The sequence below is a fragment of the Antedon mediterranea genome, chromosome 5 (genome assembly GCF_964355755.1).
Source record: "Antedon mediterranea chromosome 5, ecAntMedi1.1, whole genome shotgun sequence".
NCBI lineage: Eukaryota > Metazoa > Echinodermata > Crinoidea > Comatulida > Antedonidae > Antedon > Antedon mediterranea.
In genome coordinates, this window is record NC_092674.1 from 2,692,370 (window position 1) to 2,716,733 (window position 24,364).

Genomic DNA, 24,364 nt, shown 5'->3' on the forward strand with positions numbered 1-24,364 from the left:
AAAAAGTGTACTTTTACTTATGTGAACAGCGCCCTCAATCTTTATTTTCCCAAAAATACCACATTTTATGTGGTTTCAGAATCTGAACTGGTTATAACTTTTTTTTATCGATTTTTTTTACAGTTACTTGTAATTTACATACCACCTCTACCATTTACTACATTTACATTTAACTTCTGCCGTCCACAGATATTGTATGTGATTTCCTAGTTTACTGGCAGCCATTTTGGATTCTAGGCAAAAATCAATTGGTAGGTCCCAACAAAGCTCCATGCCAAATTTGGCGCTTTTGTCCACTGTGTAACGATTTCCTCATTTTTTGTTGTTAAGCCACCTGACTAATAATACAAACAATTATAATTATAGATTTTCTTTTTTGGAAAACTTTTTAACGAAAACAGCTCAGCGGTGGTGTGAGAAAGGCCGGGAACAATTGAAGAATACATGGTGGCGCCCTGTTGACCTCAATATAGGCGCAGTTCAGGTCAACTTCACTCTCAACACGGAAGTTATGAGTTTTGTTGTTCTAGAAGGGAACTAATAACATTTTTCTGGAGTTTGACACTGTTTGTTACATCTTAAGTAAGTACGCACACTTTTGATTTGTTTCCCAATACATAATTGTGTTTTTATAGTGTTAAGACAGGAAATTAATTGCGCTCAGAGTGGTCAGTGCTGTGTTTGTGTGTGGTGTGTTGGTTGAAGTCGGACCGACCACAATTTGTTGTAGGCTTCTCTCGCCCTCTCGCTGGGTAGAATTAGAAAGGTTTAGCCTACAGTATCTCCATTGATTTGACGAGGATTCACTCATGCCTACACTTTTTCCTTGCCTTTAACTTACCTCCATTATACACAGATATAAAAAATATAAAAATCGCCACCGTTACAGATACTACTGTTCTATTTATATTATCATAAACCGAAAGAACAATGTTGAGAAGAAGAGACGGTAGCAATAAAATAAAGCAAAGAAAAATCGTCCGGAAATCAAACCCATACCCACATGATCCCTAGCCGCAACACACACCACTACGCCAAATATCCGGTCAAATATTAAACTTTGGGCGTACCTGGAAAAATGCATGTGTAATCAGGGAAAAATTTCATTCAACAATTTTGTTTAGCAATATTGCTAATTAAACTAATTTTTAAGTCGAGAAACATTGTATTGTATTTTTTGCTACACAATTTTCAAAATGTGTAGCAAAAAGGTTGTTTTGTATAGCTTTTTGCTATGCTACACTGGTGAAAATGTTCCCTGGTAATGCGTTTTTAATTGACCAATGAAAATAGTGTCTACAGTAAATGGTATAGGTACTGCACAGGGACAGTATGTGGTAGGTATAATTTTAAAAAGCTAAAGTTTTGATCTACACTAAACCTAAAAAATAACAGACCAAAACTAAGAAATACCGGAATGTTGTCCTGCGGAGGATAGTTTATTACCATTATTAGTTAGGGTCTAATGTAAAGCACCTAGAGAGGTCAGTGATCCATTAGGCGCTATATAAATATTGTTTATTATTATTAATCATTATTATTACTTAAAAGTGATGCGTCTCTTCCTGAACAAAAATACTGATTTAATACTTGTTTTATTCATTCAGGTTCTATGATGATATTTGTTTTTCTTTCTTTTATAGATTTTGTGCATTTAAAGGAAAAACATAAAAGAAGTTAGAATTGAGTGAAAGCTGGTTGATGGTTGTATTCACCAATTCTCTGGTATGTTAAACTAAATATGTCACCAAAAACATAATCTTTGTATATTATTTATAATATAAGGGTTAGGTTGCACTGATGAAGGGCTAGTGTTGCCCGAAAGCTCTGCTAACTTTTCTGGCTGTTTTACTTTATCGTTTTGATTTAGCTTTTCGCTTTTTTTTGTATCTCCATTGAGATCCAGCCACTGATACCCACAGCATTGTCATTGTTTCAGTAATTTGCCTTTGGATTTTTTTATAATATATTATCCCTTCTTCCTCTTTCCCAAAATAATTTTATTTTCCTGATTAATTAATTGTACATCAAATCAGGTATAGTGGGAGTAATTTTTTGGTTTGGTACCGTGTCTCAGTGAGTACTGTACCTCTATTATTTATTAATGTACATCCACTGTTCCAATGTCTAAATTAAACAGGTAATGTTTAATTACACAAATTTAAATATCATTGCAAGGTAGTAAAAGTATTTAAGTTTAGGATGTGAAGTGATGGAAACCACCACTAGGATAACCAAGTTCTAGGCTGGCTTGGAAGAGGTAACATTCCAATACAGGATTTGAAGTTAGCCTTGAGATTAAAATACCTTAGTGCTTACTGTAGTCTGTTGTTGTACTTACAAACTACAAATGATTCATTTCACTCAGTTACTTATTGTTGCAATGTTTGTGTAAATATGGTATATACAGTAGTGTATAATATGTGTTCTCTGTTTTAATAAAAGTCAAATGAACTGAAAAAAATTAAAAAACTAAGCGAAACGACATTGGTATGTAGCTATATCATATGGAATGCCCGCTTTAAACCGATGTGGGAAAACTGTTCCGTAATAATGTAATTCTTAACTGTACATTTTTAGAACAATATTTTTTTGGTTTGTATTTATACATTTATACTTCCTTTTTGTATTTGTTGTCATTTTTTTCCCTGCATGCTTGGTCGTCCAAGATGTGACCTGGGATGTTTGTTACATTCTTATATTGGAAATAAAGGATGATTTTACGACTACTGTACTTAAGAATGTATAGTACAGTTAGCAGGCTGCCATAGTTACATGTGACTACTATACTGAGTCAGTTTTTGTATCTGTCACTGTCAGAAGACAGTATTACAGTACATATAACAGTAATGCTTCAATTGTGTCGTGCTTCAGTGATTTTCATTAATTTTATTTTCTGGAAGCACCTATATATAATTACTAATAGTTGATGACTCATGGTTGTTATAACAACACTCCATTAATTACTCAATACATAAAAATGTCTTAACCATTTCTAACTGGCTATCTTCAGCTTTTTGTACTGTACTACAGATACTGTACCACAGATACTGTACCACAGATACTGTACTACAGATACTGTACAACAGGTACTGTACTACAGATACTGTACAGTACAGATACTGTACAGTACAGATACTGTACAACATTGAACAACAGATACTGTACTACAGATACTGTACAGTACAGATACTGTACAGTACAGATACTGTACAGTACAGATACTGTACAACAGATACTGTACTACAGATACTGTACAGTACAGATACTGTACTACAGATACTGAACAACAGATACGGTACAGTACAGATACTGTACAGTACAGATACTGTACAGTACAGATACTGTACAGTACAGATACTGCAGATACTGTACTGCAGATACTGTACAACACTGAACAACAGATACTGTACAGTACAGATACTGTACTACAGATACTGTACAACACTGAACAACAGATGCTGTACAGTACAGATACTGCAGATACTGTACTACAGATACTGTACAACACTGAACAACAGATACTGTATAGTACAGATACTGTACAGTACAGATACTGTACAGTACAGATACTGTACAGTACAGATACTGTACAGTACAGATACTGCAGATACTGTACTGCAGATACTGTACTTTGAATGCTACTGTATTTTACACTACAGTGTACTGATGTAACATTATTTTGATGCATAAATAATTTTCATCATAAAACCTACTTTACTGTACTATTGTTTTTTCAAATATTCGGTATTTATTTACTCAGTCTGTTACTGTTATTTGTGTTGAATATGCTATTTTAATGTCACATAATAGTTAAATTCACTTTGACCAAAAATTGGATCGAAAAAAACAATTATTTACCTGAAAAAAATGTAATTTAAAGCAAAACACAGTCAAATTTATAAGTGAAAACATTATTTTTTTTTAGTTTTTTTTCCTATAGAAGTGATTAACTTTGTTAAAACTACAATATGGGCTATTCAAAGTCTGATTTTATTAATCTTCATTTTTCATGTTTTTGGAGACAATAGATCTTTAACTCTTCTCCAATTTAATAAAAGTGCAAAAAAAGGCCTTCAAGGTTAAAACTATACTTTGTGATGACAGCACTTTGAAATATTAATCTATGGATGAAGTATTCCTTCCTCCAGGCTACTTATACTTTCATAACTAAACTATTTGTATATTGTACTGTATATAAAGTTGAGCTTTTCAAGACCCAACAAATGTAGCTTGAATAGGTGTTGCCTTAATATACTGTATTTCCTTTTTTTTACATGCAATTTTCCCCATAATAATAGTGATGCCCCTTGAAAAGAATGTCCCTATTAGTATTAGGGAAGTCCCTTAAATATGGGTGTCCCTTCCTTGAATACAGGTATTATCCTTTGAATAGTAGAGTCCCTAATATGGGTGTCCCTTCCTTGAATACAGGTATTATCCCTTGAATAGTAGAGTCCCTAATATGGCTGTCCCTTCCTTGAATACAGGTATTATCCTTTGAATAGTAGAGTCCCTAATATGGGTGTCCCTTCCTTGAATACAGGTATTATCCTTTGAATAGTAGAGTCCCTAATATGGGTGTCCCTTCCTTGAATACAGGTATTATCCTTTGAATAGTAGAGTCCCTAATATGGGTGTCCCTTCCTTGAATACAGGTATTATCCTTTGAATAGTAGAGTCCCTAATATGGCTGTCCCTTCCTTGAATACAGGTATTATCCCTTGAATAGTAGAGTCCCTAATATGGCTGTCCCTTCCTTGAATACAGGTATTATCCCTTGAATAGTAGAGTCCCTAATATGGGTGTCCCTTCCTTGAATACAGGTATTATCCTTTGAATAGTAGAGTCCCTAATATGGGTGTCCCTTGAATACAGGTATTATCCTTTGAATAGTAGAGTCCCTAATATGGGTGTCCCTTCCTTGAATACAGGTATTATCCCTTGAATAGTAGAGTCCCTAATATGGCTGTCCCTTCCTTGAATACAGGTATTATCCTTTGAATAGTAGAGTCCCTAATATGGGTGTCCCTTCCTTGAATACAGGTATTATCCTTTGAATAGTAGAGTCCCTAATATGGGTGTCCCTTCCTTGAATACAGGTATTATCCCTTGAATAGTAGAGTCCCTAATATGGGTGTCCCTTCCTTGAATACAGGTATTATCCTTTGAATAGTAGAGTCCCTAATATGGGTGTCCCTTCCTTGAATACAGGTATTCTCCTTTGAATAGTAGAGTCCCTAATATGGGTGTCCCTTCCTTGAATACAGGTATTATCCTTTGAATAGTAGAGTCCCTAATATGGGTGTCCCTTCCTTGAATACAGGTATTATCCTTTGAATAGTAGAGTCCCTAATATGGGTGTCCCTTCCTTGAATACAGGTATTATCCTTTGAATAGTAGAGTCCCTAATATGGGTGTCCCTTCCTTGAATACAGGTATTATCCTTTGAATAGTAGAGTCCCTAATATGGGTGTCCCTTCCTTGAATACAGGTATTATCCTTTGAATAGTAGAGTCCCTAATATGGGTGTCCCTTCCTTGAATACAGGTATTATCCCTTGAATAGTAGAGTCCCTAATATGGCTGTCCCTTCCTTGAATACAGGTATTATCCTTTGAATAGTAGAGTCCCTAATATGGGTGTCCCTTCCTTGAATACAGGTATTATCCCTTGAATAGTAGAGTCCCTAATATGGCTGTCCCTTCCTTGAATACAGGTATTATCCTTTGAATAGTAGAGTCCCTAATATGGGTGTCCCTTTCTTGAATACAGGTATTATCCTTTGAATAGTAGAGTCCCTAATATGGGTGTCCCTTCCTTGAATACAGGTATTATCCCTTGAATAGTAGAGTCCCTAATATGGGTGTCCCTTCCTTGAATACAGGTATTATCCTTTGAATAGTAGAGTCCCTAATATGGGTGTCCCTTCCTTGAATACAGGTATTATCCCTTGAATAGTAGAGTCCCTAATATGGCTGTCCCTTCCTTGAATACAGGTATTATCCCTTGAATAGTAGAGTCCCTAATATGGGTGTCCCTTCCTTGAATACAGGTATTATCCTTTGAATAGTAGAGTCCCTAATATGGGTGTCCCTTCCTTGAATACAGGTATTATCCTTTGAATAGTAGAGTCCCTAATATGGCTGTCCCTTCCTTGAATACAGGTATTATCCTTTGAATAGTAGAGTCCCTAATATGGGTGTCCCTTCCTTGAATACAGGTATTATCCCTTGAATAGTAGAGTCCCTAATATGGCTGTCCCTTCCTTGAATACAGGTATTATCCTTTGAATAGTAGAGTCCCTAATATGGGTGTCCCTTCCTTGAATACAGGTATTATCCCTTGAATAGTAGAGTCCCTAATATGGCTGTCCCTTCCTTGAATACAGGTATTATCCTTTGAATAGTAGAGTCCCTAATATGGGTGTCCCTTCCTTGAATACAGGTATTATCCTTTGAATAGTAGAGTCCCTAATATGGGTGTCCCTTCCTTGAATACAGGTATTATCCTTTGAATAGTAGAGTCCCTAATATGGGTGTCCCTTCCTTGAATACAGGTATTATCCTTTGAATAGTAGAGTCCCTAATATGGGTGTCCATTCCTTGAATACAGGTATTATCCTTTGAATAGTAGAGTCCCTAATATGGGTGTCCCTTCCTTGAATACAGGTATTATCCTTTGAATAGTAGAGTCCCTAATATGGCTGTCCCTTCCTTGAATACAGGTATTATCCTTTGAATAGTAGAGTCCCTAATATGGCTGTCCCTTCCTTGAATACAGGTATTATCCCTTGAATAGTAGAGTCCCTAATATGGGTGTCCCTTCCTTGAATACAGGTATTATCCTTTGAATAGTAGAGTCCCTAATATGGCTGTCCCTTCCTTGAATAGAGGTATTATCCTTTGAATAGTAGAGTCCCTAATATGGGTGTCCCTTCCTTGAATACAGGTATTATCCTTTGAATAGTAGAGTCCCTAATATGGGTGTCCCTTCCTTGAATACAGGTATTATCCTTTGAATAGTAGAGTCCCTAATATGGCTGTCCCTTCCTTGAATACAGGTATTATCCTTTGAATAGTAGAGTCCCTAATATGGGTGTCCCTTCCTTGAATACAGGTATTATCCTTTGAATAGTAGAGTCCCTAATATGGGTGTCCCTTCCTTGAATACAGGTATTATCCTTTGAATAGTAGAGTCCCTAATATGGGTGTCCCTTCCTTGAATACAGGTATTATCCTTTGAATAGTAGAGTCCCTAATATGGGTGTCCCTTCCTTGAATACAGGTATTATCCTTTGAATAGTAGAGTCCCTAATATGGGTGTCCCTTCCTTGAATACAGGTATTATCCTTTGAATAGTAGAGTCCCTAATATGGGTGTCCCTTCCTTGAATACAGGTATTATCCTTTGAATAGTAGAGTCCCTAATATGGGTGTCCCTTCCTTGAATACAGGTATTATCCCTTGAATAGTAGAGTCCCTAATATGGGTGTCCCTTCCTTGAATACAGGTATTATCCTTTGAATAGTAGAGTCCCTAATATGGGTGTCCCTTCCTTGAATACAGGTATTATCCTTTGAATAGTAGAGTCCCTAATATGGGTGTCCCTTCCTTGAATACAGGTATTATCCTTTGAATAGTAGAGTCCCTAATATGGGTGTCCCTTCCTTGAATACAGGTATTATCCTTTGAATAGTAGAGTCCCTAATATGGGTGTCCCTTCCTTGAATACAGGTATTATCCTTTGAATAGTAGAGTCCCTAATATGGGTGTCCCTTCCTTGAATACAGGTATTATCCCTTGAATAGTAGAGTCCCTAATATGGCTGTCCCTTCCTTGAATACAGGTATTATCCTTTGAATAGTAGAGTCCCTAATATGGATGTCCCTTCCTTGAATACAGGTATTATCCCTTGAATAGTAGAGTCCCTAATATGGGTGTCCCTTCCTTGAATACAGGTATTATCCTTTGAATAGTAGAGTCCCTAATATGGCTGTCCCTTCCTTGAATACAGGTATTATCCTTTGAATAGTAGAGTCCCTAATATGGGTGTCCCTTCCTTGAATACAGGTATTATCCCTTGAATAGTAGAGTCCCTAATATGGGTGTCCCTTCCTTGAATACAGGTATTATCCTTTGAATAGTAGAGTCCCTAATATGGCTGTCCCTTCCTTGAATACAGGTATTATCCTTTGAATAGTAGAGTCCCTAATATGGCTGTCCCTTCCTTGAATACAGGTATTATCCTTTGAATAGTAGAGTCCCTAATATGGGTGTCCCTTCCTTGAATACAGGTATTATCCCTTGAATAGTAGAGTCCCTAATATGGGTGTCCCTTCCTTGAATACAGGTATTATCCTTTGAATAGTAGAGTCCCTAATATGGGTGTCCCTTCCTTGAATACAGGTATTATCCTTTGAATAGTAGAGTCCCTAATATGGGTGTCCCTTCCTTGAATACAGGTATTATCCTTTGAATAGGAGAGTCCCTAATATGGGTGTCCCTTCCTTGAATACAGGTATTATCCTTTGAATAGTAGAGTCCCTAATATGGGTTCCCTTCCTTGAATACAGGTATTATCCTTTGAATAGTAGAGTCCCTAATATGGCTGTCCCTTCCTTGAATACAGGTATTATCCTTTGAATAGTAGAGTCCCTAATATGGGTGTCCCTTCCTTGAATACAGGTATTATCCTTTGAATAGTAGAGTCCCTAATATGGGTGTCCCTTCCTTGAATACAGGTATTATCCTTTGAATAGTAGAGTCCCTAATATGGGTGTCCCTTCCTTGAATACAGGTATTATCCTTTGAATAGTAGAGTCCCTAATATGGGTGTCCCTTCCTTGAATACAGGTATTATCCCTTGAATAGTAGAGTCCCTAATATGGGTGTCCCTTCCTTGAATACAGGTATTATCCCTTGAATAGTAGAGTCCCTAATATGGCTGTCCCTTCCTTGAATACAGGTATTATCCCTTGAATAGTAGAGTCCCTAATATGGCTGTCCCTTCCTTGAATACAGGTATTATCCTTTGAATAGTAGAGTCCCTAATATGGCTGTCCCTTCCTTGAATACAGGTATTATCCTTTGAATAGTAGAGTCCCTAATATGGGTGTCCCTTCCTTGAATACAGGTATTATCCTTTGAATAGTAGAGTCCCTAATATGGGTGTCCCTTCCTTGAATACAGGTATTATCCTTTGAATAGTAGAGTCCCTAATATGGGTGTCCCTTCCTTGAATACAGGTATTATCCTTTGAATAGTAGAGTCCCTAATATGGGTGTCCCTTCCTTGAATACAGGTATTATCCCTTGAATAGTAGAGTCCCTAATATGGGTGTCCCTTCCTTGAATAGAGGTATTATCCTTTGAATAGTAGAGTCCCTAATATGGGTGTCCCTTCCTTGAATACAGGTATTATCCTTTGAATAGTAGAGTCCCTAATATGGGTGTCCCTTCCTTGAATACAGGTATTATCCTTTGAATAGTAGAGTCCCTAATATGGGTGTCCCTTCCTTGAATACAGGTATTATCCTTTGAATAGTAGAGTCCCTAATATGGCTGTCCCTTCCTTGAATACAGGTATTATCCTTTGAATAGTAGAGTCCCTAATATGGGTGTCCCTTCCTTGAATACAGGTATTATCCCTTGAATAGTAGAGTCCCTAATATGGCTGTCCCTTCCTTGAATACAGGTATTATCCTTTGAATAGTAGAGTCCCTAATATGGGTGTCCCTTCCTTGAATACAGGTATTATCCCTTGAATAGTAGAGTCCCTAATATGGGTGTCCCTTCCTTGAATACAGTAGGAATGTCCCTTGAATAGGGGTGTCGCTTGAATAGGTGTGTCCCTTGAATAGGTGTGTCCCTTGAATAGGGTGTCCCTTAAATAGGTGTGTCCCTTGAATAGGGGTGTCCTTTGAATAGGTGTGTCCCTTGAATAGGGTTGTCGCTTGAATAGGGGTGTCCCTTGAATAGGGATGTCGCTTGAATAGGGATGTCGCTTGAATAGGGGTGTCCCTTGAATAGGTGTGTCCCTTGAATAGGGGTGTCCCTTGAATAGGGGTGTCGCTTGAATAGGGGTGTCCCTTGAATAGGTGTGTCCCTTGAATAGGTGTGTCCCTTGAATAGGTGTGTCCCTTGAATAGGGGTGTCCCTTGAATAGGGGTGTCCCTTGAATAGGGGTGTTCCTTGAATAGGGGTGTCCCTTGAATAGGTGTGTCTCTTGAATAGGGATGTCGCTTGAATAGGGGTGTCCCTTGAATAGGGGTGTCGCTTGAATAGGGATGTCGCTTGAATAGGGGTGTCCCTTGAATAGGTGTGTCGCTTGAATAGGTGTGTCCCTTGAATAGGGGTGTCCCTTGAATAGGTGTGTCCCTTGAATAGGGATGTCGCTTGAATAGGTGTGTCCCTTGAATAGGTGTGTCCCTTGAATAGGGGTGTCCCTTGAATAGGTGTGTCCCTTGAATAGGGGTGTCGCTTGAATAGGGATGTCGCTTGAATAGGGATGTCGCTTGAATAGGGGTGTCGCTTGAATAGGGATGTCGCTTGAATAGGTGTGTCCCTTGAATAGGTGTGTCGCTTGAATAGGGATGTCGCTTGAATAGGGATGCCTCTTGAATAGGGTTGTCCCTTGAATAGGGTGTCCCTACTTCTACTGTATACAGTTAAGTACAGAATAAATGTTATTATCCCATAAGAAGTACTGCAATACCATACACATGTATACATATAGTAGAGTACGGTAGGTGCTTGCTAATTCCTATTTAGGGGACACCCATATTAAGAAGGCACTGTGTTGGTTCCAGTGGTGTCCCCTTAATGGGTCCTACTTTATCCTTTTCTTGGTCAATACAATATGAATATTACTATAACATAATCAATTAAAAAAACTGAACAAAAAAATCTTGATTTTATGTATTTTGTATACAGTCAGCATTAAAAAAGTGTTCTCGAGATTACACTGTTTGTTTGTTTGTTTTTATTTCATATAAAAATAACAATTGTACAGAAATATACATCAAAAGTCGCAGACTTAAAAAACAACAAATTCAGAACAAAGAAAAGAAACAAGCAAATTCAGTCCAAAGACAACAAAAAAACGAGTAGGAGCAAAGGATAACCCTCTAAACCCGGAGGTTTGTATCCTGAGGGGTCCCGAAAGAAAAAGACAAAGAAAAAATGAACAATCAGATGGTAGAAAGCGAGAAAAGGCCAAAGTTAGTCAATTCGCTCTTTGAGGATTTTCTTTATATGAAGCTTGAAGGTTGGACTTTAAATTAATTTCTTTGATATTCTGAGGCAAACTATTCCAGAGAATTATGATATTATAAAAAAATGTAGAAGCAATGTAACTGGATTTTTTATTTGTTATGCACATGAGCTTTTATAAGATATTAATAACAACAATTGTATGGTAATTGATTCTACCTTTAATTTATTCCTATAACAATATTCAAATGAAGAGGTTGCGATTGTTAATCAAACAGACTGTGTATGTATTCCTCTGGGGTTTAGTATTCATGTATAGTTAGTATCTTATTTAGACACTTGTAATATAATGTATACATATTTATGAATGAGATAAAGGATTACTATAAAACTGCATCATAAATTATAATAATAATAAATTAATCCCTTCTAAGTTCTAGTGTAAAGGAACAAAACAGTAATTGAACAATTGTCAGCTACTAAACTACAGTAATTTAATTGCGTAAATTAACATAGAGATATTATGTTATACCTTCATGGTAATAATAAGTAGTATTAGTAGGTTTAAACAACAAATTATTGTTAATAAAATGATTATTAACAGTAGTTTCTAATTTATCATCTCTCATTATTATAATTATTGTTAATATTTGATTATTAAAGTATTACTACAATATTACAGTAGTTTCTAATTTATCTTTCCTCATTATAAATTAAATTTGTTAATGTTTGATGATTATACCACTATATTACAGTAGTTTCTAATTTATCTTTCCTCATTATTATACTGTAAATTAAATTTGTTAATGTTTGATGATTACACTACTATATTACAGTAGTTTCTAATTTATCTTTCCTCATTATAAATTAAATTTGTTAATGTTTGATGATTACACTACTATATTACAGTAGTTTCTAATTTATCAGCTCTCAGTATTATTCTCGGTGGTTTATTATCATTCAACCAGTTATGAGCAATTTCTGCAATATTCTAAAATATAACAACAATACATTAAAAATATAATTGTTCTGATTCTCTCAAAGTATGATTTTCAGTTGCTTTTGATTGTGTGTCTAGATGGAAGTTTGATTATTATTTTTCAATTCATTAAACTTCTTGTCTTTCTGTTCTATTGTGTCGTTTTATGCTAGGCTAGGTGAAGTAAAGAGGTTGTTATTTTAGTTTAAACCTGTACTGATCTCATACAAATGGACATACTGTACTGTACAATGTAAAGTAAGCGAGTGAGAGGCCGAGCGCTTAAGACACTGGAACCGTAATTACGTAGCCATAACATCGGCGAGGGTTCAATCGAGGCTCACTCGCCCCATGGTTCTGGTGGTAGAACGAGCCTTCTCGGAAAAGGACTATAAACCGTACAGTAGGTCCAGTGTACACATAGCTCATGTGCACTTTAAAGTAACCTAGTACATCTTTTCAGACAAGTAGGGGGTTACCCCGGTGTACTACAGTAGTTCACACACAGCCACTGTCACAAACTCATCATGGGCCCTCTTGGGAGAACAGTCTAGACTGAAGAGACTACTGTACCCAGTACAAAGAATAAATAAAGAAAAATAAAAACTATGAGAGAATTGTTTAGTTTAGTTACTACATGTACTGTACAAACTGTACTTTCAATTACTGTATACATAGGTACTGTAGTATAAAAATAGATTTACAATACAATATGGTAGATAATGAACTTGAGAATTTAAACCAGTTTCAATTGAAACACAAATTATACTGAAGGTCCGTAACCACAACAAAAGATTTATAACTTGAGTATTCTTTAGCTGGACTGTGTTAATGTGGGTTACATATTAGCCTTGTAAAATGTAATCTTGTTACAAGTTTACTGTAGTATGACTAATTAATAATCAAACATGGTTAATGTCACAATTAAGTACAATCTAAACAAGCTAAAGTATTTAATTGAGGAATCATCATCTGCAATCTAGGCCCAGTTAGAGCATAGAAATATTATGAAATATTATGATTAGAGCATGGACCTATTCATTTTAGGTCCATGATTAGAGTACAGTAAACTATTAGTATTGAAGCGAGAAGCAGAAAATTGTGGCAGAACATGATCGCCTACATCCGTAGATACGGCACCTAGAGAGAGTATGTATTTGGCTGAAAAGTCCAAGCTACTGTAGAGCGACATTTCCTCTGTGATCTTTAAGCTCTGTCTACACTATCAAACTTTAAAAAATGTGATGTGCCCATATGGACATGATGTATATCATTACCATATTTGGGCATATCACTACCATATTTGGGTATGTCCACCTTTTTATGTCAAACTAGTTTGATAGTGTCCTGGCAGCTCTCCTTTCCTCTTCTTTCCTGTCTTCTGAACATTCTCTTTAAATTGTAGAAATCCGTGTGTTTGGCTCTGGTTTCCTAGTTGTTTATGTAAAGCTCTGTCTACACTATCAAACTAATGACAAAAAAGTGTGATATACTGTATCTAAATATTGTAGTGATATACCCAAATATGGTAGTGATATTACATCATCATGTCCATATATGGGCAGAAATGTTTTTGTCACATACTGTAAAATTTGTAGACTTAGCTGTACAACTACTGCAGACTCCTTTTTCAAACGATAGACTTAAACCACAATCATTTACAATACATTGGTATTCAAACGTCACTCTGTAAAAAAATGAGCTAACTACTTTATTTGATAATTTATTGTTAATTTAAAAATCAATGAAAAATAGTTTTCAATAGTACATTTTAAAAGTAAAAATAATATAGTACAGTATTATTAAGTATTTAATAGAGATATGATTTTATCTCCATAATTAAATTAACATACTGGTATGTTTAACGCCGATGGATCAATAGATTACGGAAGGTTAAAGGTCAAGTGTACAATTCCTGCAGGAAGACTAGCAGTAAAATTTTGGAGTAGCACTTCAGGTTTATGGTTACTATATTTCCCTTTTAGAATTTACTTTAAAAAAGTACTAACTATACAGTACGTATGTTGATACCTCAGGGATTTTGGCCAGCTTCTATTGTAATACTTCACTTGTGATGACTCATTTTGTCGAGATTTGCTAGAATGAATTTAAATCAGGGAGACTTGTTCTTTACAGTTTAGGCTTCGTTTTTATCTAGGTGTTTGCTTGATGAGTAGAGACATAACAGTAATAATACATTCTGCTTTGATCAACGCAATTTAGATTAAATCCATCTCGTGGTGTACAGTAGTTTTATAATAAATTAAATTAATTTATCACTGCATACATAAATACAATTATATATATATATAAAACAAAGCATAAAGTCATAAGTCCAGATATTGTTCCAACAAAATATATAGATTTTACACTACAGCCATAGAAGAAATGTGGTTACTGTACATGTATAAACTAAACATTAATATAATAGAGATAAAAAAACATAGATCACATCAAATCAAAATAACATTTATTTCCAAATAATGATAATTAAAAAATAAATTAAGCAACATACTTGGCAAAATGCAGAGATCGACGGAGTGTTCGCTATTTAATATTTCGACCCATGTATTAAATTGAAGATAAAAATATTAATAAGCTTTTGTAATGTCTAATCTTGATTATCCTGAAAATGCATGGATGGCATGGCTCAAAATCAGGATGATAACTTTTTAAACAAACATACAACAGTAATGCAAGTAAACAAAAAAATGATATCTACCATAGTATTAAATTCATTGATTGAATTTAATTATTATTATTTACTAGATGTACAGTATGAATAACTGCTTTGATGATTTCAATATTGGTATAATGTCTCATGTTTAAAAATTCAGGACAATAACCTTATTGTTATCATGCAAAAAAAAACATACAGTTCTTATGCAAGTAATACTGTTTATCAATATACGTACATGAATTTTATGAGTATTAGTCGCTAGTTGCATGAATAATATGGTATGGCTCATGTTTAAAAATTCAGGACAATTATTTTTAATTGTTAAGCAAGTAATAATCAAAATATTAATATCTATCATAATAATTAATTAATCATTAAATTAATTTTCATGTCATGAATAAACTCACTGCTAAGTTGCTTTCAATATTGGTAAATCAAGACATCTTCTCTTACTGTTAATAATTTATAAATGTGAAATAAATTAATAATTTATTTTTTTCAGAAATACTGTAGAAAGCAATTAAATTAAAAGAAATGGCGCAGGGGTCAAGAACAATGAAATGCGTAGTGGTTGGTGACGGTGCAGTTGGTAAAACATGTATGCTGTGGTCCTATACCAGAAACCAGTTTCCACGAGAATATATTCCCACAGTGTAAGTATAGTAACACCATTAAAACACATTCTGAATATCAGACTTTCCGGAAAACCTGGGATACTGTACAGTATTAGGCCAGACTAAAGGTGTCTGATATTGGAAGAGTTGTACTGTATAACATTTTGCATTGGGTATTACTGTATTAATTGAATAAAAAACAATACGTACTGTATGTGTACATCAATTTGCCATTGTTCCAAGTTGTTGAGTAGGGTAGTATTAGTAAAAACTGGCCTATTGTACTGTGTATATAAAATGTTGTCCTGATAAAGGGCTAGTGTTGCCTTGATGGAGGGCTAGTGTTGCCCTGATGGAGGGCTAGTGTTGCCCTGATGGAGGGCTAGTGTTGCCCTGATGGAGGGCTAGTGTTGCCCTGATGGAGGGCTAGTGTTGCCCTGATGGAGGGCTAGTGTTGCCCTGATGGAGGGCTAGTGTTTCCCGAAAGCTCTGCACATTTCTCTGGCTTATCGTTGATAAAGTAAAACTGATACCCACAGCATTGTCATTTTTCCAGTGCTTATTTTATTTGTATCTCCATTGAGATCCAGCCACTGATACCCACAGCATTGTCATTTTTTTCAGTGCTTATTTTATTTGTATCTCCATTGAGATCCAGCCACTGATACCCACAGCATTGTCATTTTTCCAGTACTTATTTTATTTGTATCTCCATTGAGATCCAGCCACTGATACCCACAGCATTGTCATTTTTTTCAGTGCTTATTTTCTTTTGTATCTTCATTGAGATCCAGCCACTGATACTCACAGCATTGTCATTTTTCCAGTGCTTATTTTATTTGTATCTCCATTGAGATCCAGCCACTGATACCCACAGCATTGTCATTTTTTTCAGTGCTTATTTTCTTTTGTATCTTCATTGAGATCCAGCCACTGATCCTCACAGCATTGTCATTTTTCCAGTGCTTATTTTATTTGTATCGCCATTGAGATCCAGCCACTGATACCCACAGCATTGTCATTTTTTTCAGTGCTTATTTTCTTTTGTATCTTTATTGAGATCCAGCCACTGATATCCACAGCATTGTCATTTTTTCAGTGCTTATTTTCTGTTGTATCTTTATTGAGATCCAGCCACTGATACCGACAGCATTGTCATTTTTTCAGTGCTTATTTTTTTTTGTATCTTCATTGAGATCCAGCCACTGATACCGACAGCATTGTCATTTTTTCAGTGCTTATTTTTTTTTGTATCTTCATTGAGATCCAGCCACTGATACCGACAGCATTGTCATTTTTTCAGTGCTTATTTTCTTTTGTATCTTCATTGAGATCCAGCCACTGATACCCACAGCATTGTCATTTTTTCAGTGCTTATTTTCTTTTGTATCTTTATTGAGATCCAGCCACTGATACCGACAGCATTGTCATTTTTTCAGTTCTTTTTTGTTTTGTATCTTCATTGAGATCCAGCCACTGATACCGACAGCATTGTCATTTTTTCAGTTCTTTTTTGTTTTGTATCTTCATTGAGATCCAGCCACTGATACCGACAGCATTGTCATTTTTTCAGTGCTTTTTTGTTTTGTATCTTCATTGAGATCCAGTCACTGATACCGACAGCATTGTCATTTTTTCAGTGCTTATTTTTTTTTGTATCTTCATTGAGATCCAGCCACTGATACCGACAGCATTGTCATTTTTGCAGTGCTTATTTTTTTTTGTATCTTTATTGAGATCCAGCCACTGATACCGACAGCATTGTCATTTTTTCAGTGCTTTTTTGTTTTGTATCTTCATTGAGATCCAGTCACTGATACCGACAGCATTGTCATTTTTGCAGTGCTTATTTTTTTTTGTATCTTCATTGAGATCCAGCCACTGATACCGACAGCATTGTCATTTTTGCAGTGCTTATTTTTTTTTGTATCTTCATTGAGATCCAGCCACTGATACCGACAACATTGTCATTTTTTCCAGTAATTTGCCTACTAGCTTTTTTTACTATTTCTATTTCAATAATAATATATATTTATTTTACTGTTTCTCTGTAATGATTATACAATGGTGAAAGGGTGTAGAAAGAGTATGCTTGTCGCCATTTTCCCAAACCAATAATTTCCAAAAGTCTCAAATTGTTTACTGGGACTAAAATTAAAAACCAAACATTCTGAAGTTGTGATTGGTCAGATTACCTACATGATGAGAACATCTAAACTCATATTTTAATGCAAGATACACACCCAAACCCCTTCATCACAAGATTGGCCTGAAATCAAATGCAAAGATATAACAATCATGGATAAATATAGACATTATGTATCTTATAGGAAATGAACAGTACACCAGGAAATCTGGTGTACTTGTGTCACATGGATCAATGGCTTAATATCCAATCTGAAGGATGAAGTAATTACAGGGTTTTTCTTTCCAGTTTTTATTTTCACAGATGTTTTGCATTATATTACATGTTTATTTAATGTTTGATTTTGTTTTGTTTTATTGCTTTAGATTTGACAACTTTTCACAACCAATGAAAGTGGATGGTGTGTCCGTGAACCTAGGTCTATGGGATACAGCCGGTCAAGAAGATTACGACAGGTTACGACCTCTTTCATATCCACAAGTAAGTGTGGTCAACCAGCGTACTTACTATACAGTGTTCAATTCTTCAGATCCAGTTGAGCGGTGACAATTTTTAAACAACAAATCACTTTTTTTTTTGCTTAAATTGTTTATTTGTGTAACATTATACAATCCTGTTTAATTGTATTAATAATGAATTTTATTTCAAGATTATACTTCTGTAGATATGTTGTATTAGCCATGTTATTGAATTGCAAGGCTGCAGTGAGTCTATTGTATTAAACATGAATTGTGCAGTTTTCTACATCATACAACCAAGAATTACACATGCAGCATCAGTGTTGTTTATAATACGATGTCAACAGAGTACTGTAGTTTCTATATCTCATTTATTTTGTTTCATTTTAGACCGATATCTTCCTGGTATGTTTTAGCGTAGTTGGACAATCATCGTATGCTAATGTGCAAACTAAGTGGCATCCAGAACTGGCCCATCATGCACCAGGAGTTCCTTATGTACTTGTTGGTAAGGCAAATGTTTTGTATGTTACTCACTTTAATCTCTGTCTACACTATCAAACTAGTTTGACAAAAAAGTATGATGTGCCCATATATGGTAGTGATATGCCCAAATATGATATTGTTATGACATCAGTATGTCACACACTTTAATCTCTGTCTACACTATCAAACTAATTTGACAAAAAAGTATGATGTGCCCATATATGGTAGTGATATGCCCAAATATGGTATTGATATGATATCAGTATGTTACTCGCTTTAAACTCTGTCTACACTCTCAAACTAGTTTGACAAAAAAAAGTGTGATGTGCCCAAATGTCCATATATGGGTATACTTATTGACACTTGACATTCTCGTTCACTTTTTGTCTTCATTAGGTACAAAGGTCGATCTCAGAGAAGATAAAGAAGTTATAAACGAATTGAACAGCAAAGGAAAGAAAGTCTACAGAAAGGAAGATGGAGAAAGACTTGCTAGCAAAATTGGTGCCGTTAAATACATGGAATGCTCTGCTCTTACACAAAGGGGTTTGAAAATGGTAAGTGGTCAGATGAACAAGCTCCATTTGGTGGCAGCACTTGACGCGAAGAGACCCTTAGGGAAGTAGAAAGTTGTGGTATGTCGTCCATTCCTGTGCGCGTAGGCTGCAAGTCGCAGGTTATTCCCCCATTTACATGATTTACAAATTGACAGTTTTCTGTGTATATAAGAATAATCAAACAAGAAATAAAGTGGTGCGATTCTCGCAAGAAAAGGGAACAATCTCTGTTCAAGCCATGGGGTTGTCAAGGGCCTTTATGATAATGTGGTCAGGTTGAAACCTTACCAACCGTACTGGCGGCTACCCTGTTGCTGTTACGGTTAGTATTGCTTTACTGGACACAAATATAAGTTCAAATGACCACACCATTCCAAACCTATCAACTATCTCTATCAAAGGGCTTCTTGTTGACATCCTCTTCAATCCAAAAACAAGGCCCTTTCACCAAATATGTATACATTCTGAAAATGTATATTGGTCCATCACAACAGCACAGCGTATATTATAAATGTTATGGTCATTATTATTTCAGGTTTTTGAAGAGGCAGTACGTATCGTATTAAATCCAGCTCCACCTAACCACGGCAAGAAACCAAAATGCCACATAATCTGATTGTCTTTTTTTGAAACAAAAAAAATAAACTTTAATAATAATAATTATTTGTGAAAAAATAAATAATGAACATTGATAGTGACATTGGTATGTACTTTACAATCTCACTAAAGCATTGATAACAAGTTGTGCCAGTTATTTCTCTGGATGTGTGTAAAAGACAAACCTACCAAGAAGGGTTCCTGTAAATCTGTTCAATGATTGGCAGCGGTTCTTCTCAGATTTTCTACATTTTTTCCCCAACTTCATATTCCTATAAGATTATTCCAACAATCATTTGTTTTTATTGTACTTCAGTATACACTACTGACTCATAGTATTGTTAGTGGCTTCTTACTATTAATACATATTAAAGTCTGAGAATTGTTTGACCTCTGACACCACCTATAACTTAAGTTGTTTAGCTACCAAAGAACAAGGTTTTCTTCTCTTGTGTTTAACGGCGTTTGCTTTGACAGTAAGCATTGTGTTTTATGCCGAAACTTAGGTTGATAATTGATGCTAATTGTAGGCATCTTGTATAACGCATTATTCCATTATTTTTCCGTTTTCCGGTTATATATTTTTCTTTCTCCCACCCGCTTTACGATTCTTACACCCACCATTCACTTACACCAGTGCTTTTCTATTGATTATGTAGTAGTGTATAAAGTAACTAATGGTGTGTGCAAACCTCTGTGGTCGTACCAAGGCTTCGCATACACTACTGGCTTATTCCTAACATGTGTAACGCCTACTTGGTATTTAGCCTAACTATAACATGGTGCTTACAGTAACTGGATCAAAGAAAAATTAGCAATTTGTAAACCGAACACAAACAAAATTCTTTTTTTTGGCAGCTTTATTGTTGTAGTATAAACTGTGATTGTACAGGCTTCGCATACACTACTGGCTTATTCCTAACGTGTGTAACGCCTACAGGCTTCGCATACACTACTGACTTATTCCTAACATGTGTAACGCCTACAGGCTTCGCATACACTACTGGCTTATTCCTAACATGTGTAACGCCTACTTGGTATTTAGCGTAACTATTAGATGGTGCTTACAGTAACTGGATCAAAGAAAAATTAGCAATTTGTAAACCGAACACAAACAAAATTCTTTTTTTTGGCAGCTTTATTGTTGTAGTATAAACTGTGATTGTACCTAAAATTTGTAGTTTTCTGATAATGTTAAATACTGTACCTTTATTATTATCGAACATGAATACAACATGAATACAACATGTTCAGTTATACTTACAATTCATGATTAATATGAGGAAATCACATTTAGACATTATCAATCTGTCGCAATATTACCAGAATCACAATTTCAGCCCTACACTAAATTGGTACCATTTTGATATCTTATTTATGATAATAATTATTAATGATGTAGTCAGATGTCATATTTAAATTCTCAGGAACCCTTTTACATATTGTATGTTTGTTGTGTGATTGTTAACTCATATACAATGCTAGGTGGCAACATTTGTTTCAAGTTTTGTAGATAGACTATATGAACTATGTGTTATGTACTATATTAAAAAGTAGTCTTGTTTAAAACTCCCCGACCCTAGTTAAACAAAGGGTCATGAATTATGCGTATACAGATCTTGAATAGCTAATGACATAACACCTGGAATAATTTACCTGGGATTGCTATTGCATTCTGGGATTTTTACAGTTTCCTAATAAATATATAAGCTTTTTTGTATTTTGCGCTTTAAGTAAAATGTATGTATATCTTAGGTGTTAAATACCGACACCAAAATTATGAACATTATTTTTTCTATTACAGTATAATTAGTTTATAGAGTTTGTCTGAAATCAATTGGAAAATATTAACATAGTCTATTTTTTTCCATTTATCATAAAAAAAGTATTTTTTTAGTTAATTTTGAAATTTTATATTTTTTTTTTAACAAGTAGTTTTATTTGTCTTTCACATACAAACAGTTTAGTCACAAAAAAGATAGTTACTTAAACAAGCAACGACCAATCAAATGCCGTTAAGCGTTATGTTTGTAAACGTTTTTATTTGTGGCACATGACACATACTTTGTGTAGTAACAGTAAGCCCAAAACCCTCGCAAAAAACAGCTAGGTTTCTTTCTGGTACCAAATTGGAGGGTTATTCAGTATTTTAATCTTGACGTTACACCTTTAGATACCTTTTACCAATAGACAGCTATTTTTACCTACTATAGCCTCTATAGTATATATATCACTGTTATTACACTGTTAAATAAAACTGTATTGGTCATAAATGGATTTTTTTTTAAATAATTCGTGGAACCAATAATGAGGGTAAACCAGGATATATGTAGCTCCGTAGATATTGTATAATGAAATCATAATATCATTTGTGTATATTACAGTAATCTATGGATCAATCTATTATAGGTGCGGCTCCCCCGAGGATCAATCTAATATAGGTGCTCCTCCCCCGAGGATGAACCTACTATAATTGGTGTTCCTCCCCCGAGGATCAATCTACTATAGGTGTTCCTCCCCCGAGGGTCACATCACTACCTGTGTCACTCCCTCATTTAATCACGAATAATCGTTAACAAAATTAATTTCACAAAAATCATGATATAAGGTTTGTAAATAGGAACGTCTTGTTTTCTTAGTTATTTAAATTAAATATAACATATGAATCTTAACATTGATGTAGATAAACTAGTTGTTTTGATACGTACTTATTCTTTTTAAAGCTCTGTTTACACTATTAAACTAGTGTGATGTGCCCAAATATGGTAGTGATATGACATCATTATGTCCATATATTGTTGTCGCTGATAGAGTAGACTGAGCTCAAGCAAATGCTTACTGTCATGCCGGCCGCATTCGTAAGTACTTTGACCAATCACAATAGTGCATCCGAACTGTCGCTTATGATTGGTCGAACCACGTACGTTGCGCGTACTACTCTCGCGTCCAAATAGGAACCGCGCTTGTTGTGTTTCCTGTGATGACTAAAGTATTAGATAATTTGGCTATTATATCTATGATATATGTATTGAAAGAACAAAGTAAAATCCAGATTGCCATTACAAACAATTTTGCGGTGTTACTAAAGCATTTGTTTAATACTGTACTTATTAATTTTTATTCACCATGTAAAATTGAGTGATATTATCATGTAGCCTTAAAACACTGTATTTACAACAAATTAATGTGCTGTTTTAATTTTATGATAATGGCCGCCCATCATTCTTGATTGAAAAATCCCATGGGTTGTTAAAGTTTGTCAAAATGTGTTTTATTTTTTAAATTTTTTATTATATGAATAACTTCTCAAGAATATGAATAACTTCTCAAGAATATGAATAACTTCTTCTAATTGTAATTTTTAAACGATGTTCCAAAATGACCATTTTCAATATTAATAAGTGTTATTTATAACTGCTGTATAATATACTCTCACGCAGCCCTTTGGATGCGTTTAAAGTAATCAATTAATTAATATAAACCATTTTAAGTGATAACGTGAACATATCCATTCCTTTTTTAGGACAAAAGAATGCTTTTTTGAATTATCACGAAATATTGTAATAATAATAATAATGTGCCGCCCTCTATAAATCTTTACTAAATTTTGTATAAAATTAAATGACTTTACCTGTTAAAGCAGGGTTCCCACTAGGACCCAACACAATGAGTTGACCAATCACAAGCGACAGTTCGGAAGATCCATCGCCAGTGATTGGTCAAATTACTTGCGATACTTGTACGCCCTTGCGTTGGGTCCCGTGTGAACACAGCTTATAGTACTACAACAGACCGCCATGGCAACAAAATACAGTGGTTATGTGAATCTTGCTAATATGCTTATACATGTATTTTTATGTATGTTTACTGTATACGTGTATACACAAAATCATATCTCCAAATATCATAGAATATTGTGTTTATGCTTAGTCTTGTGTATGGTATGTATACAGTATACACTTTATATATTCCACTTAATATCTTGTATATTACATGTATATTATGTATGTGTGTGTGGTAACAGCTCACGTGTACTTTTTATTTGTATATTAGGTATAATTTCTTTTTTTTATTACTAACACGATCAATTGCATAGTACAGTATGTTTTTTTTTAGAAAAATAATTAGGTTTGAAAATATTATATTATTATTATTGTTTGGTTCGCACTTGGATGCGACGCGAGGGTGTACGCGCATCGCGCGCAATGACCAATCATGACGCGGTGGATCATCCCAACTTTCGCTTGTGATTGGTCACTTGCGTTACACTCGTTGCGTTACGTCCAAGTGGGAACCAAGCTTTAGAGAGGATTGTACTGCCGATATCTCTCTACAATTCCAATTGTGACGTGTATTACGTCATCGTGATGGTACAATGGTTAATAAACATGATTTGTATGCGAGAGGATGTGGTTTCAGTGTCGTTTGCAATTCGTCGTTTCCTTTTTACAAAAATTATTATTATTTTATTTTCAAAATTCATACTGGTAAAGTTTTTAAAGTATCTATATATAAATTATGGTTAATTCCGACATAGGCGAGCACAATGAAAAAAACTTCGGGACAAATCTCTGCCTTGGATACCTACTTGATCTATCTCAGATGTGTACCGCGAAATGTAAATTTGATAACATTTT

The 24,364-nt window shown here is 35.0% G+C and overlaps 1 protein-coding gene across 2 annotated transcripts; it reads left to right on the plus strand.

Annotated features, from left to right (window-relative positions):
- The first annotated feature begins 417 nt into the window (after positions 1–417).
- Positions 418–24,135, plus strand: LOC140050357 (ras-related C3 botulinum toxin substrate 1-like). 2 transcript variants are annotated; one of them, XM_072095513.1, is made up of 7 exons: positions 418–582; positions 1,644–1,725; positions 15,372–15,522; positions 17,995–18,109; positions 18,478–18,595; positions 18,970–19,130; positions 19,666–24,135. In XM_072095513.1, exons 3-7 carry the CDS (start codon positions 15,404–15,406, stop codon positions 19,744–19,746), a joined length of 594 nt encoding a protein of 197 aa, XP_071951614.1. In that variant the 5' UTR covers positions 418–582; positions 1,644–1,725; positions 15,372–15,403; the 3' UTR covers positions 19,747–24,135. The 2 variants fall into 2 exon arrangements, with proteins under 2 accessions (XP_071951614.1, XP_071951615.1); XM_072095514.1 differs by lacking the exons at positions 418–582; positions 1,644–1,725; positions 15,372–15,522 and adding an exon at positions 17,855–17,892.
- The last annotated feature ends 229 nt before the right edge of the window (positions 24,136–24,364 follow it).